Source organism: Nematolebias whitei, chromosome 6 (genome assembly GCF_014905685.2).
Source record: "Nematolebias whitei isolate Nwh7 chromosome 6, NemWhi1, whole genome shotgun sequence".
Taxonomy (NCBI): domain Eukaryota; kingdom Metazoa; phylum Chordata; class Actinopteri; order Cyprinodontiformes; family Rivulidae; genus Nematolebias; species Nematolebias whitei.
The window spans coordinates 34557396-34575158 of record NC_056503.1 but is presented as its reverse complement, the minus strand read 5'-3'; the positions used below and the strand labels follow the sequence as shown (position 1 = coordinate 34575158).

The window sequence follows — 17763 nt, the reverse complement described above, 5'->3', positions numbered from 1 at the left end:
AAAAAAAAAAAAAAATTTTAACATGCCTGCAAACTTTTAAGAAAAACAAAACTTCCATGTGGACACATCTAGCATCTTTTTCCTTCACTTGTTTCTCTTACTAACCTTCCTCCACATTTTGATGGTCCAGGCTTGGTGGTGTAGTTATAAATCACTATTTGCAGTTTGTTGTGAATGGAGAAAAGTCCTCCGATAATAAAATCCCCATCCACTGAAAATGCAGGTAAACGAGAAGTACTCTGCAGGGTACATTTCACCAGTAAAGCCTCGGTTCTGACACTAGCAGTAGTTAGAACCTCTGTAGATTTGTTTTTTTCTTTTAAACCATCCAGAGAAACAACCACAAATACAATTGTCATTAGCTCCAGTAGTATAAAAGTTAATCTCAGACCTGTGAAGATAGATTTGATGTCCATTCCTCAACTGAGTGTATTTGTGTCTGAGTATATTTTACTAATTTATGAACCTCCTCTAGCACACACTAGGGATTAGTTTTTCAAAAATAACACCCTCAGGCAGTAACATTTGCTTATGTCTTGTAATGCCTGGAAGTCCCTTTATATTTGATAGTTATTGTTTCTTTGGGTTTTTTAAATATTTTCTTCACCAAAAAAACTAAACATTAAATAATCTTTACAAACTCTCTTAACTTGAAATAAATATCAAATTCAAATGAATAAAATAAAAAAAAAGTTGTTTATAAAAAAAAAAAAAAAAAAACTTTATATTTCATTTTATATACAGGGTATTAAAAACGATATTTATATTGTGGCAATCAAAATAAAATAAAAAAACTAAATTACAAAAAGTCATTATCCCCATAAGTTCTCCCAAAATGATTATTATTATTATTATTTTTAATTCCAGTCAGGGGTTTTATGAAGACCTTCCTCTTCAGCTCCGTTAGTCAAAATTGAGGCCTTGTTTTGGGGCAAACAAGGGTTGTTGATTCAATTCAATTCAGTTAATTTATATAGTGCCAAATCACAACAGAAGTAATCTCTGAGTACTGAACAGTTCATTCATATACATAAAATGTAAGTTAACACTATTTATCCGATTTATCTATTTATTTATGTATAATCTAGGTTAAAAACAAAACAACCATGTTAAATTGGGTACTCTGGATAGTTTATTTAGACTGAACTTTGTTGGATTTTTTAACTTGGATTATTGAGCATGAACTTTAAGGTTTTATCCACTTTGGCCATGGCTGCCTCAGACGAGTTGGCGGGGGAAAGGGTGGACTCCAGAAATCATCTTGTCACTGTCAAATTGGTTGGCTGACTAGGTGAGTGTGCTACTTATAGGACTGAGTTGGTTGTGGCTCCTCGGACTGATCAAGGCTTTTTGTCACGGTCAGCGGCCCCCGCTGCCCCCCCAATCTGCCTAAGCCTCTGCTTTCTCCTTCAAGCTGCAACCAGGAACCAACTGTCACGGTCAGCGGCACCCGCTGCCCCCCCATCTGCCTAAGCCTCTGCCTTCTCCTTCAAGCTGCAACCAGGAACCAACATTAATATCTTCAAACAATCATCCCACAAACTAAATCATTTCCTTCCATTTCAAGGTTCTGTCTCTGTCTGCTCTTTATATTTTTGTTGTTCTGCTCTGTGTGTGATTTTCTGTTTATCTGATTCTGTTATTTTCCACTCAATCCTCAGTCTGCCTCTCCACTCAGTCTTTATCATTCGCACCTGTCCCTCTTCAGCCACCTGCCCAGGTGCTCTCATTACTCACTCTCCCTCTGTCTCATAAAAAGCCTTTCTCTCCTTCACTCCTTGTCCGGTGATTGTTCTGTGTTCACAGATTTCTCAGTCCTCCTCTGTCTTGTCAGTTTTTTGTCCATCTGATGATCTGCTCTGCCTAGTTTCTGATCCTGTCTGCCAAAGTAAGTTTTGCTGCACCGACAGCCTTTTGTTTTGTTATTTAAAATAAATTATTTTTATTTTAAACTCCTGCCTCACTCGCCTCCCTGCAATTGGGTTCCAACCTCGAGGATCGTGACACTTTTGGATTAAAGATGTAATGTTTTAACATAAAGAAACTGTCCAGAGGACCTGATTTAACTTTGTTTGATCATTCTACCAATTTATTCTGTCTGACACAAACCTGGCTACAACAAGAGAATTTTGTTAGTATAAATGAATCCACTCCTGGTAATTATCTAAATTTTCATGTCCCTAGAACACCATGTCAAGCTAGAGGAGTAGCTGCATAATATCACTAATTTTAGAAATGTCTTGTCCAAAAATGATGCAGAAAAACTGGTCCATGCAATTATCCTGTCTACGATGGACTATTGCATATGCATATTATCTGGGTGTCCAATTAAAAAAAAAAAGTCTTCATCCATCTATCCATCCACCAAGGTCAGGTCGCGGGGGTAGCAGCGGGAGGCCCAGACTTCTCTCTCCCCAGCCACTTGGGCCAGCTCATCCAGGGGAATCCCAAGGCATTCCCAGGCCAGCCAAGAAACATAGGCCCTCCAGCATGTCCTGAGTCTTCCTCTGGGTCTCCTCCTAGTGGGACGTGCCTGGAACACCTCACCAGGGAGGCGTACAGGAGACATCCTAACCAGATGCCCGAGCCACCTCAACTGGCTCCTCTTGACGGGGAGAAACAGCAGCTTTACTCTGAGTCTCTCCCAAATGACCACGCTTCTCACCCTATCTCTAAGGGAGAGCCCAGACACCTTGAGGAGAAAACTCATTTTGGCCGCTTGTATCCTTATTCTCTTTCTTTAGGTCACAACCCAAAGCTCATGACCATAAATTAGGCAAGGCTTCCGCCCCAACCCGGAGAAGGCACTCTACTCTTTTCTGGCTCAAGACCATGGCCTCAGATTTGGAGGCACTGATTTTCATCCCGGTCGCTTCACACTCGACTGCAAACCACTCCAGCAAAAGTAGTAGCTCATGACCTGATGAATCCAATAGGACCACATCATCTGCAAAAAGCAGAGACATGATCCTAAGGCCACCAAAATGAATCCCCTTAACAACTTGGCTGCACCTAGAAATTCTGTCCATAAAAGTTATGAACAGAACAGTTGACAAAGGGCAACCTTGGCGGAGTCCAACTCTAACGGGATTGAGCCCGACTTACTGCTGGCAATATGAACTAAGCTCTGACACCGGTCATACTGGGACATAACAGCCCATATCAAAGGGTCTGGTACCCCAGACTCCCGGAGTACCCCCCACAGGATTACCAAAGGGACATGGTTGAATGCCTTCTCCAAGTCCACAAAGCATATGTAGACTGGTTGAGCAAACTCCCACGCACCCTCCAGGACCCTGCTGAGGGTGCATGGGTCTTCTAAAATTCTTCACTCCATCCAAAATACTGATACTAAAAGTTTTAATGAGAGTTGGTAGGAGAGATAATATTTCTCCAGTTTTAGCTTCTCCCCATTGGCTCCCTGTCAAATTCTGAATAAAATTCAAAATCTTACTCTTATTATGCATGTAGCGTGTTTTTCTTCCTGTCTTTGTCCGTTTCCTCATGTTTCCAGTTCTGCTCTCAGCGTTTTCCCTCCTTGTGTTCAGCCTTTGTCTCACCTGTGTCTAATGTCAATCACCAAAGGTGTCTGTTATTTGTCCTCATTAGCTTGTGTATATATTTAGCTCGTTGGTGTATTGTCTTTGTCTCCGGATTGTCCTTCAATGGTGTTGTGGTCTGCCTCCTATCCTGTCTGCTTTGATCTGCCTGTATTAGTAAGTGAGCTGCCTTGTCAGCCTTTTGTTTTGATTTGCATAATAACTATTTTGTTAACATTTTACTCTCAAGCCTCCTTGTCATCTTCCTGCATGTGGGTTCAACACATTTGATGTCAGAAAGCAATAGAATCCGGCGACCCATTCTGAACCCAGCAGGAAGAGGATAACCCTGTTTGAGTTTTTACCCTGTGAGGCAGATAAAACCACCCAATGAGAGACACAGAGAGAGAGAGAGAGAAGGAGAGAAGAAAGACTCAGTTTTGGGGGACTCGCCTGGCTATTAAACCTGGGGCCTGAGCTTCACCATCTCTCCTCTTCTCATCTACACGTCTCGCTGCTGCACCCCACTGCCCACCTCCTCCTCGTTCTCCTCCTGGCTGTCCCGAATGATTGTCTGAGAGAGGGGGGTGAACTGCTGGTCCTCCCTGAGTCCAATGCAGAGAAGAGAGAGCTTCGCAGGTGAGGGGGAAGCCCAGCCCTCATTTGCCAGAGGAACGGCAGAAAATGTTGCTGGGGGGCGGTACACGTATCCACCAGACTCCTCTCTTCTGCCCAGTCAAAAGGAGGTCCAGGTGGAGATTCCTCACTCCTGTCCTCCTGAGGGTTTCACAGCTGCAGATCTCCTGAACCTCGACTCTCCTACTGCAGCTATGAACCCTAGCTCTCCTGCTGCAACTCCATTTCCTGCTGCATCTCAGACCCATCTCCTGCTGCACTCCGACCCCATCTCCTGCTGCAGCTCTGACCCGTCTTCTGCTACAGCTCTGACTTCATGTCCTCATCATATTATGTGACCACGTATGACCATAGGGGGCGGTGTTGCACTGTTGCAGATCACAGAGTATGGTGTATCACCGGGTCTTATCCACCGAACCAGAACCAGTTTCGGTTTAAGTTTCGTTTTTGACGTGCTACGTTTCTTCACGTTTGCAGTTTAATAATAATAACTAATGGTTTAATTTTTCCTGTGACTTATTTGCAGTATGATAAATGGTAGGAGCATAATATACGCTCCCAATGTTTTGTTGGTCTTTTTTTTTTGTAAATAATTACCGTTTTTTGAGGTTTTATTTATTTATTTATTTTTGTATCTTGAGATCTATGACGTCATCAAATACTCAAGTTCTACTTGGGTTTTATTATGTTAATGTCGAGTTTAAAAATTATATACTCGCTCAACCCCTAGGGTGGTACCATGTGGCAGCAGACTGGTGATTCCTCTAGTAAAGAAAAAAAAGAGGTACAAAAAGTAATTTGTTCCATCTGCTGTCAGTGTCCTTACTAGGGTCCTATTTAAATGTAGCCTCACATGACTAACCATTGTCTGCTAAGATGCTTTTATGTTTTTAATGTATCATGTATTTTAGAATTGGTTTTGTTGGGTTAGCAAAGCATTTTAAAGTTTTATGGCATGTTTAACTTGTGTTGTTTTCAATGTATGAGCCAGATGTCAAATATAAATCTCCATCTCATGAAATGTTATGGACAATAAAGTTATTCTGAGTGATTTATTGATTGTTTTATTGATTGAAACTAAACAGCCACTGGCTGACTTTTTTTTTCTGACTGTCTCTCACTAGAGGTGGCTGCTTCTGCTTTCCCTCCCCCATTTTTCCTTCCTCCTGCTTCACTCTATGTCTGTCTGAAGTGCCTGGTACACATCTCCCGAACATAAAATAAGATTATGGATCGGGTGACCTGGACTTTCAACGCGATCAACAAAATCTTTACAGCAAAAGAACAAGGTCCTGGAGAACCCGCTTGTCCAGCTGAGACTCATGCTGTGGGGTACGTCAAGGATCTGTGGGGAGTGTGGCAGTTGATGTGCCTCTCAGTCCTGTCTCAGGAGGATGGTGAAGATGTTTAGACGTTTTGTTGACATCGGCAACAGTTTCGACCATGACAAAGCTTCCGAGTCAGTATGAAGGTTTGGTTTGTGCTGTAAGTATTCAAAATCAGCTGATTTATGAGCTAAATCGTAAAGTGGAGGTGATTTCTGAGAATCGCAGGCCACCTGCGGCTTCTGGGACTCGTCAGCGTGGTGGGAGCGACTTTGAAGGAGGCTCATAACATGGTCAGTGGATAGAATTCCCACAACCAGGCCATTTTGAACCAGAAAGTTCCAGAAGGACTGAAGGCTGATGAAAATAAATCAGTCTGCCTGAAGTAAATCAACAATCAAAGCTTATCTGAATCTTACTCCCCATTTGGCCTCAGAGACGGATGCAAGGGCAGTTTGCAGCCAGAGACAATACACAGAGGCACTGCAGATTTCAGATACAATCACTCATTTTATAACGTTCTCTCTGGTGTAGGGGAACACCATCTCAGAAAAGAACACCTCTTCTCAGCTCAAACAGAAAGAGTTCACCTCATCTCAAACAAACATCATTCATGTGTTTTTGTGTTTGAAACTGTTTAAAATAAAATGCAACAAACAGACTTTGTTTTACTGGTGTTCAACTCAACTCATAAACTTCTTAGTTGACACTAATGTGAATGTATTAAAAAAATAAATAAACTCACTGTGTTAACCTCTGCCAATATGGACTCATTTCACATGAAACGGACAGATCGTTTTAATGAGTTTTGGTTCAACTGACCTCGAAGTTTGAAACAACTGCTTGTCGTAACCGAGGGGAACCCAGATTTGTATGAGACCCGGAACGAGACAGACTCAGGTGGAATACAAAAGAAACGGTGTTTATTTACAAGTGAAAAGACAACAGTTCTGGTACAGCTCCTCTGCAGCTCCTGGAGGAGGTAGAGGAGGACAGTCAGGACGAGGCAGAGTTCCAAATAGTTGAAGGATTGTTTTCTGTGAATCTCTTACAGTTTGATCCAGAGGTGGGTTCCAATCCTCCGGGGAGCTCCAGAGAGAGAGTCCAGCGGCTGGCAGGGCAGGCACTGGCCGGATTAGAGGCACCAGGCAAAAAGGGATCCAGACACAGGAGAGGTTGAACCAAGGAGGGACCCAAGGGGGTCTACAAACCAAGAACAGGTCACGAGGAGATCCAAGGAACCAAGAACAGGACACGAGGAGTCAGGAATCAAAGGATCACGAGGGGTCCTTTGAACAAGCCGAGGAATCAGGATAACTAGGAACAAGAGAACAAGGTTAGTACTGGAGAGACTAAGCCTAAAAGGCTTGAAGCACAACTACCATGGAAGATGATATGCTCCAGCGAAGAGTAGCACTGGACTGCAGCCTTTTGTAGTAGGAGAGCCTCCTCAGTCTGATGGCCGGCAGGTGTGATTAATTAGCGGCCATCTTGGAGGAGGAGCTGCAGGCAGTGGTACTCTTACACTGCTGAGACTTTACCTTTATCAAAAAGGAGTATTACTCCCAGGATGGGCTCCTATGCAGATAACACATTTTAAAGAACCCTTTGTTAATAACATTTTCTTTTTAGGAGATGAACAGCGACACCTTTTGATGAGCATTGCATGTTATTGATTCTGTTTTATTTCATACCTGAATGTTTATCCATGAAAATGTGTGTATTAAGTAATGAGCATAATGAGAATCCAATTGAGCATGCATCAGGATATGTATTAAGTAATCTCTCTTTAAGAATATATTTGGTCTTATTGTCTCTTTTGAAAGAGTAACTTTTAAAGGCAGACAGGGAAAATGGACTTTAGATTTTATAAAACATGACAAAGAGTTAGGACCATCCCTCTTCCGAGAGGTGGATCAAAGTCAATCTGTAACACATAGACAGTCATGTAAGTTTCACTTCTTCACTTCTACTTCTTCTCAACGACTCAACACACTTCAACTGGACTTCGAGCAAACTTCAGAGAAAGACGCATCCTCCTAGAGAAACATCGTATGAAGAGAAATAAGAAGAGAAGCAGCCTTTCTGCAGACGTCTCAGGACGAGAGAACCTGACCGAACCAGAACCATCACACTACAGAGTGGTAAATCCCAGCTGACTTTAGAGCCAGTGGCCGGACCTTCGTCCCTCCAATTGATGATAGGTAAACTTTAAGGAGACAATAAGCCTCTCAGTCACCGGAGCATCTCAGGCCTTGCTGGTATCATTTTACGCAGCTGTGGAACATTCTGACATCTCGTTCTGGTGAGAGAGACTCTTTAATGCACTTCTGGTGATCATACATCACAATAATCTTATCAGACAAACTACAGCTCACTTTAAACACAATTTTAAGTACTTCACAAACAGAACCAGTCCAAAATCTGCCTTTTTAAGTTTCACTGATTTGAATAATCAATTAGACCTTTGATATAAAGCTATTTATTATTCATTTGTTTGTTATGCATAATTTTTCATCACATATATCACATATTATTATTTTTATAATAAAATACATAAAATCAACTGAATTTGTGATTTATTTTGGCATATCTGTGTGTATTAACTGATTTGATGCCTTTTAAACACGAGTAAGAACTCACATTTCAGTTTACATTAATTTGGGGTTAAATGAGAGACTGATTTTTCCTCCGAAACAGAGGTGGTGCCCACACAACGAGGTTATTTGCATAATAAATGCATATCTTATGAGCTTAACTCATAACTGATAATTTCCAATATATATGAACAGCTCCATATCACCCTACACTGGAGAGATCCGTGCACATTCGGGGGGTGCTGAGGACGACCACAGACGAATCCAGAGTCCTGAAATGATGACAGAATGTTTATTCAGCTGGGCTCCTCTGAAAAGTCCATGGAAATTCCTTAGTAGGAGGGAAGGGAGGGGTTAGAGCATCATGTTTACAAAACCTCCAGGCGGGTTGAGATAAGATGGCTGGTCAAGGCCAGTCAGGGAGCCAAATTCAGATAAACATGATTGTTTTAGGGACAGGCAGAACCTTATTGACATCTACCTTGAGTTTGTGTCTGCCCATTTGGATTCAAAACGTACAAATTAAATGACCATACCAATGGAACGTGCCTGAGAATAATCCCTGACATCTGATCCTTTCTGCCAAGAGTCTGGGTGCTCGAGGCACAAACCAAGCCATCATATAAGGCAGGCAGCCTGACCAGGTCCAGATTTGCTGCCGATGACTTCCTTGTTTGTTGATAGACCAGGAACCAGCCGAATCCAAAAAGCAGGAACCAGTTATCATAAATCCAATTATAAATACATCCTTAAAATCCACAGATGACAGCAGAGATAGACACGTCATCAAGTCTTCCAAGTCAATGAGATATCCAGTTGCGTGCGTGCCAACAGGGCAAATTGGCTCGCCTAAAGCAAGTCTTCTCTTCAAAGAAATGTTGTCAATTGTGTTGAGCGACCAACTGACCAAATCCAAGTCCATAGTTATGATTCGGAAGATTTGTAGAAGAGAGGCTCTAAAGCCGTTTCACAGACAGGACAGAGCAAAAGCAAAGTGGAGAGGGAGAGAAGAAGACATCTGCCCTTGAGAAGAGCAAGTGTTGAATGATAGAGAGGAACATTGGTTTCAGAGAGGAGTGAAGTAAGCCAGCTTTGTGAAGAGAACCCATCCATCATTAAATAGAGGTCGAGGCCTCGATGTTCAACTGTCCCACTCTTAATGCTGTTATTGCTAGTATCACTCAGACCTCTGTGAATAGCAAGCAGCCATCAGGGCATTAATGTCCAATTGTTAGGCTGATGGTGCTCCTTTATCATGTGAACAGCTAGTTTTGGCTGTCTCCAGCAAACTGGTTGATCCACTATGAGAAGGAGCTATTTATAAGATGGAGTTTATCACAGCTCCTCAGACTGATGAAGTCTTTTGGAAAAATGACCAAACATTTCAACAAGAAAAATCTGTCCAGAGGACCTGACTTAACTTGGATATGACCACAACATTTTATACTAGTAGAATTTGTGTGACATCCAGGCAAGATAAATCAAGAGCAATTCAGGTGGTACTGCTTTTCTGGACTTTGTGCCTTCGTGAAATTATAAAGTTTTTGTAAAGCGTTAAAATTAAGTAAAAATGTTGAGCACAATCTCAAAAAATGTACAGCTGATTTGAAATTTGTTTTATTATATTACTATATATTTATAAATATCTTTACATGAAAAACATGTACCAGAAATATTACAGTGATACACTAATACATAAAAGGGAGATGTATGACTTCAAAATTACATCTTAATAACAATTTAAAAAAAATTCTGATAATAATTGGAAATAAAGATTTCTGAAACAAATACAAACTAAATAAATAAACAAATTCTTCTATCCATCAATATCATGTTTGTTTTTAACATCTGATATTCTACATTTGACTTTTATTCATTAAATATTTCTTGGTGTTCTTCTCGGGTTGAAATATTATGATGAAACACTTGGGAGCAAATATACACAGTATCAGTCCAAAGCTGGAGGCCAGAATGGCAAATATCTCCACAGCCACAGTAAACTTTCCAGGAGAACTGAAATATGCTGGGATGAAGGTGATCCACACTGCACAGAAGATCAGCATGCTGAAGGTTATCATCTTGGCTTCATTAAAATGATCAGGTAGTTTTCGAGCTAGAACAGCTAACACAAAGCAAAAAACAGCCAGCAGTCCAATGTACCCGAGCACAGCCCAGAAGCCAACAGCAGAGCCTAATGCACATTCCAAGATGATCTTCTCCTTGTATGTAGTCAGATTTTTCATTGGAAATGGAGGACTGAGTATCAACCAAACAGTACAAATTAAAATTTGAATAAATGTAAGAAGCACTACAGTCATTCTTTGTTGAGGTGGCCCAAACCATTTCATAACATTACTACCTGGAAGTGTAGCTTTGAAGGCCATTAAAACTACTAGAGTTTTCCCTAGAACACAGGAGATACAGAGCACAAAGGTGATACCAAAAGCTGTGTGTCGCAGCATGCAGGACCACTCAGAGGGAGCTCCAATGAAAGTTAATGAACATAAAAAACACAGAGTCAGAGAGAAGAGCAGCAGGAAACTCAGCTCAGAGTTGTTGGCTCTGACAATTGGAGTTGTTCTGTGATGAAAGAATATAATTCCTGTAATGACGGCCAGACAGGCTCCAAAAACAGAGAATGCAGCCAGGATGGTTGACAGGACTTCATCAAAGGAAAGAAACTCTATAGGTTTTGGAGAACAAGCATCTCTTTCTATGTTTGGCCATAAGTCTCTGGAACATAGAACGCAATTAAGAGAACCTAAAAAAAATAGCAAGTAAATGCTGTAAACACACACATTTTTCCTCATGCATATATTAACGTAATTTTTGTTTTACCTGTCACATTACTGATCTCTCCTTCAGGACATGGTATACAATCAAAACAGCAGATGGGTTTTCCTTTTTGCAACACTTTATGAGTCCCTTCAGGACAAATTTTAGAGCACACTGACACTGGTACCTGTCATAGAAACAAAATCAAAATACCAGTTTATTTTTATTTTTTATTTTTGAAAGCACACATTACTTTCCAAATCCTATATATTTTTATATTATTTTGCTCAGTTGTTTTCACTAATGGCTTTACTTGTGTGCCACCTTCAACCCAGGTTATGTTCCTGTTGATGTGTAACTCCTGGCCTTTCGGCAGTGATGCATCATAATATCCTACTGTTACCAAGTCAATAACTCCACTTTCATGCTTCTGCCAGTTAACAAGCTCATAAAAACCCACAGGGTCCCCATTTGCATCAAACGAAACAGGATAACCATTACGAGAAAAGTTGACTTTTTTTAGTTGAGACAACACCTAAAAGAAAATAGCACAATTGGAAAGAAAACACTGCCATTAAAGTTAATGTTGACTTGGACCTGCAATGTGTAAGAGAAAACTCAAGATATACTTATTGTTTACTGGACCTGTTTAGACTCAAATCTGAAGTGTTTGTCACACTGTGTGCTAAGATTTGTTTCCTCACACACAACTTTATGAATGGCATGAGCGATTGCATAAACTGCCTTGTACACCAAGTTAGTAATTCTTAACTGAGATGTGTCAGTATATGGATTTTTAAGAGATTTTATATCTTCAGTTCCATCACATAATTTCTTGTCCGGTTCTGCTCCTAAAAAGACATGAATACAGAAAAGGAATAACAATTTTGTTAAATATGAAGTGCACTTATTCTTCTGATTTCTTTTTGCAGAGATGTAAGTTTATACATACTGTATTAATAAAAAAACAAGACAAATTTATACAATTATTAAATATTAGTGTCACAATAGGTAAGAACCCAACCTGTAATATCAATTAAAATGTGAAAAATATGTGTATTTGTGAAATTGTTAAAATCTCACTTTTTGTCAGTGTGCACTTAAATGCATCCTCCCAGAACTCACTGAGCACTGAGGAGGCAGCAACTTCAGTGGGAGAGAGATCCAGCAGGAAGTCTCTAAGCCCTGGTATCACAGATTGCTGAATGCCAACTCCAATGGCCCCTGCACAGAAAGTGAACCTCAAAAAGTGTGGGTCAGTTATCCAGGCCTCACTTCCAATCCACTGACGAGGTGGTGAGGGCTCCCGGGAGAGCTCCTCTAACAGGACCTTCATTTCTGCAGAGGCTGTAAAAGCCACAACAGCCAGTGCTGTTGACCTGCAGAGACATTAAATTGTTAATTTTTATATTAACTTCCATCTTACTGGGTCATGTGGTTCACTGGTGCCCATATCCAGCAGTCACAGTACGAGACGCAGGGTAAAAACTTAAACTATATTTTAAAATATATATGTTGTTTATCTCATCATAAAATTAGACACAATTAGATACATTAAAAAGTGTTGCCATGTGGCTACCAGTACAAATATTTTGATTCATATACTTTATTCAGCCTATTACTTAAAACTGTGTAAGTTTGTTGCTTATAAATGCGAAGCTGTTTCTACAAGCAATTTGTTTTTCGTCATGAACAAATTGTTGAGATATATTTTACTTTGTTATGAATTATATTACCACTATTTTGTAAAAACAATAAATAAAACAAATTATGAGAAAAATTAAAGTTGTGTTTACATTTTGTTCAATGGTTTTACATTATTTGAAAAAGAAAAAAATACATTGATAATATAACAACCTTCGGATAATGTCAGCCACTCCCCTGATCTTGCTTTGTGGGTCAGCCCAAGAAAAAGACACAGAGTACTCCACACAGATCCCCTCTCTCTGTGCTACTTCAAGAAAAGAGCCCATGCCATAATTTCCATAATCTGAGTCAGAGCGAACAGCACCTATCCAAGTCCATCCAAAGTGTTTCACCAGCTTGACCAGAGCGTCAGCCTGGAACTGATCACTGGGAATTGTTCTGAAAAATGTTGGGTGCTGCTGCTTCCCTGACAGGCAGGTACAAGTGGAAAAGTAACTCACCTATATTATAAAAGTATCATAATAATAAGAAAAAAAGTTGTTTTTTTTTGTACAATGATTAGTTATATTTTCAGAAATTAAGTTGTAAAAATAGTGAGAAAATTTACCATAGGCATGTTGAAGGGCCCAATGATGCGGGATATGCTGATTGACGGTGTGGATGCAGAGTCCCCAACAGCTGCCAACACAACACCAGTGTTGGAACACGCGCTGCCTTTGTAAAACACTGCGTCTTGACCATTTGATAGCTGAAATGCAATATGTACAGCCACAGGCACCGAAGCACATGAGTCAAAAATCTGATATCCAAGCTTGATGCCTGGCAGCAGCTCTGTGCTGTTGTTAATCTCTTCTATGGCAAACATCATTGCACGAGAAAAACGTAGTTCTCTGCCTATAAAGCTGTAAATAATTAGTAAGGTGAGTGCTGACATATATAAAAAACATAAAAAAAGAGAGCAAGCAAAGTGTATAAAACTAAACTAAAAATAACAAATGACTGAAATATGTTTATGCATATTTAAAGTTACTGATAATCTACGAATATTTAACAAATTTAATTTGTATTCTCTGTTTTTCACCTTTTTTCAAAAACAAATATTAGTTTTTGTTAAACACATATGTATTTTAAAACTTTCTGCTTGCATATTGTAAGGGAAAAAAAAAATCACCACAAAACATTTAAAATAAAATGTAATTTTTTTTTTTTTATCATGCTGGCAAACTTTGCAGCAACCTATATAATTTTAATGTGTACACAGCTAACATTCCTTTCCTCCACTTATTGTTATTACTTACGTCCCTCCACATCTTGAAGGTTCAGGCTTGGTGGTGTAGTCATTATTCACTATGTGCATTTCGTAGTGAATGGAGAAAACACCTCCAATAACAAAGTCCCCATCCATTGAGAATGCAGGTAAACGAGGGTTATTCTGCAGAGTACATGTCATTGATGAAGTTTCAGTACTGACACCAGCAGTACTCAGAGCCCCTGTAGGCTCAACCCTTTGTTTCAGACCATCCAGACAAACAACCAAGACACCTGTCATCAGCTTCAATAAATCCACAGCTACTCCCAAGCCAATAAAGATACATTTGATTTCCATTATTTAACTGTCGGCGCTAGGGTCTAATTGTGTTTTTTTAAGTTTATGTACCTCTTCTTTTATGCGTCATGTGATATTTCAAGGGAAACAACGCCCTTACCAAGTAATCTTTGATTGTGTCTATGAAAATACTTTCCTAAACATTTTTTTTTCAATTCATCCCTTTTATTATCGATAAGTGTTACACATGTTCTTGTTCTTTGATTTCTGTCTGATTAATGTAAACCATGTAGTAGTGTTGCATAATGTAATTTTACTTTTGTGTAATGTGGTAGTTTAAAAAATATTTTTATTTTCCATATTTATTTATTTTTAGCATTCTACATCACCTTATAATCTAGCTGTTTTTTGTTACATTTCATTTTATTGTCTTTTTAGTTGTCATTTTATTTTAAATTGTTAAAAAAAAAGTATGTATCTTTTATGATTGTCTTTTGTTGTCTTTGTTGTCCACTGCTGTCATCACTTTTTATTAAAAAAATCAGGTCTCTTTTGTAAATGAGTCCCAGAGGCTCATTGGGATTAACCTGTATAAATAAAGGTTGAATGAATGAAAAAAAATTAATGTTAAATTGTACATATTTAACATAACCTAATTTGCTTAAAATTTATTGTATTTGATTTTATTTGTTTCAGTAAGAAAGTCTATTTAAATTTGCCATTTTTTTGTTTAGCTTTTGTTGTGAACTGATATTATACAGTATATTTTATCTGAAAATGTTTGTGTTGCCTTGGTAATGTGTGTTATTAGAAAAGGTGCAATCAAGAAGCAGGAACTGAAGCAAACTTGAAATTTTATAAACACCAGTAACACTTTACAATAAGGAACACAAAATGTGCTTAACTACTAGGGAACGCATAAGGAACAAATCAGGAACTACTGTGTAGTTAACCAGTACTTACTGGGGAACACACAGCCAAGCCTTATTAGGGGACTACTGGTTTGTTACCACAGAAACAGAGGATACATTCTCCATGTGAGTTCTGAATAAACCCTGCACCAGTGAGGTCACAGCTCGTAATTGTCAAAAACCTGTTTCCTAATGATTGCTGATTTTATTACCCATTAGCTCCTGATTTGTTCCTCTTTAGTTTCCTTTATAACTACCCATTAGTTGTTGGTTAGTTCCTCTTCATTTACAAGGTAACTATTAGTCCCTTAATAAGGTTTGGCTGTGTGTTCCCCAGTAAGTGCTGGTTAACTACTCATTAGCTCCTGATTCGTTTCTGTTTGGTTTCCATGTTAAATACCCATTAGTTCCTGATTAGTTCCTCTTTGTTTCCCAGGTAACTAACCAGTAGTCCCCCAATAAGGCTTGGCTGTGTGTCCCCCAGTAAGTACTGGTTAACTACCTATTAACTCCTGAGGCATTCCTTAGTAGTTACTCAAATTTTGTGTACCTTATTGTAAAGTGTTACCTAAAAACCATTACAAATAGAAGGCCTGCAAGTTCAGTGAAAGGAAACAGACAAAAACCTGACACAATGGCATGCCATACTCCTCGAGTGCCATCTAGCCGCTGAAAATGGTAGTGCTCAATATTTTCATTCAGAATGAGCATAACCAGAAGTGTGAGTACTGACCGCAATTTACAAAATCAACCAATCTCTGCGATCTACCGGTCCATGGCGATCAACCGGTAGATCGTGATCGATGCATTGGGCACCCATATACTATATAAATACCAGATACTTTAGATACAAGATGGTCGCGCACAGTCAAGCAGCAGCTTCTCAGGCTACCGGTGGAAACCCATTTATTTTTTGTTATGACATTGGCTCTGAGCCCAATTTCACTTGCTTTAAGCGTGTGAATTATAGCCAAACCAAACTTATTAATGTAAGAGATGGTTTGGCTTCAAAAACAGAACTGATGAACAACAATCTGAGAGCCAATCTGAGAGCTAAACTTGACAGATTGCAGCTACTACCAAGATCACCATGGAGGGGGCAGCGCACTAAGGGGAAAATTGATTACTATTATATTTATATTACTATAAACTATTAAATGTGCTCCTTTGGAGGTTGTCACAGAGAACTTTGTATTTTATCTTAAATATAATACTTTACCTTGAATTTAAATTCATACTATGTGTTTGTTTTCAGAGGAAAATACTGTGTTCAAGGTGTTGTGAAATAATGATGAATCATGCATCTCCTGTTTATCAAAATAGAAAAATACATCTCATGAGTGAAAGGTCTTGTCTAACTGGTTAACGTTTACCGTATTTTCCACCGTACACATCACACTGCCTTATAAGTCGCATCAGTCCAAATATGTCTAATAAAGTGGAAAAATCCATAAATACGTCGCTTCGCCGTTTAAGTCGCATCTATTATGCATCACCATTGACGTGTTGCATTTGTTACGTGTCACCGCTGACAACCCAGAAATGTGGGCCGGTGTTGTGCCAAAAATCGATTGGCTGCCAAATGGCGGCCGCAGGAGCGTGCATGGGAGGACTTTCACAAGAATTTAACAAGATTAACACTATAAAACAATTAACTGTTTGCTCGAAACCATTAGAAGAAGTAGGAGCGTGCAGAGGGACAACTCGCTGTGCATTTCTTCGAATTTTAACAAGATAAGCTCCTAAAACAAACATTTGTTTGTTCGACATTATAGCAAAGGTGTTTGTCTCGGTGGAACTTTTACTAATAATCACACTTCAATAGCCAAATTAACTGCATTTTGCTGGGGCAGCGCAGTGAAATGAAGCTGATTTGATGGTTGCTCCAGGCATCTGTGGCAAGCCGACTGTGTCATTAATAACCACTTTTACCTATTTTATGACACAACGGCATGCCATACTACTCAAGTGCAAGCTAGCAGCTGAAAATGGTAGTGTTCAATATTTTCATTCAGAATGAATGAAAACAGTCATATCTCAGCCAAAAATAGATTTATAAATATGGAAAATAAAAACATAAATAAGTTGCTTCGGTGTATAAGTCACAGGGCATAGCCTGAAAAATACAGTAATCTAAATGGAACACGAGTGCATTAAACATTCAGCCCAGTTATCAAAAAACACAGAGCGCACTGTCATTCTGACCCATTTTTGTGCTTGATCTAAAGTTGGATTGGACTTTTTGTCACACACACACCATCCTGTAGGCTGTGTGAAGCATCCTGTATGACGTATGTCTGCTTATTACAATAAAAAACTCAAAGACCACTTTTGAAGACATCTTTTATTAATTCACCTGTTTCTATATAAGTTTATTTCCATTTCCATGGCAAGATAAACTCATTTAAAGTTCATCACATAAAAAAAATGGGCTAAAAAAACTAGTTAGGTTTAAAATTGACACAAATAAAACTGTCACTCTTGAACAAACTTTTTGAAGGAAATTATGCATACCAATGGAAAAGGTAAAATTAACTAAAACAATAAATAAAATAGTATATACAGTACTTTTCAATTTATTTTGATTGTTGATCAAGACATAATAAAAATGGCAAAAAAAGAAAAATGCAAAAGCACAAAATGTGTATAACAATTATTGATTTGACTTTTTTTCAATTAAGACTGCAGATTTCTGTAAAAATGTAGGACGTTTAAATTGTTTTGCAGTAAATGTGCCACAGTTACCTTCTAATTTTATTTCTAAATATGAAACCTGAATTTTTACAA

At 39.0% G+C, this 17763-nt stretch overlaps 1 protein-coding gene across 1 annotated transcript; it reads right to left on the bottom strand.

The window, feature by feature from the left end:
- Nucleotides 1-9953: 9953 nt before the first annotated feature.
- Nucleotides 9954-13960, bottom strand: LOC119410916 (extracellular calcium-sensing receptor-like). Its single transcript, XM_037677837.1, has 8 exons — nt 13818-13960; nt 13127-13421; nt 12730-13019; nt 11956-12251; nt 11518-11723; nt 11186-11407; nt 10936-11059; nt 9954-10858 (listed from the first exon to the last, which is right to left on the bottom strand). The coding sequence occupies exons 1-8, from the start codon at nt 13922-13924 to the stop codon at nt 9954-9956; spliced, it is 2445 nt and encodes an 814-aa protein (XP_037533765.1). The 5' UTR covers nt 13925-13960.
- Between the last annotated feature and the right edge of the window lie 3803 nt (nt 13961-17763).

Coding starts and splice junctions, on each gene's coding strand:
- LOC119410916 (XM_037677837.1), bottom strand. CDS start 13,924: ATGGATGGGGACTTTGTTATTGGAGGTGTTTTCTCCATTCACTACGAA. Junction 13,020..13,126: donor GGCCCTTCAACATGCCTATG/GTAAATTTTCTC, acceptor TTTATAATATAG/GTGAGTTACTTTTCCACTTG. Junction 11,060..11,185: donor GGGTTGAAGGTGGCACACAA/GTAAAGCCATTA, acceptor TTTCTATGACAG/GTACCAGTGTCAGTGTGCTC.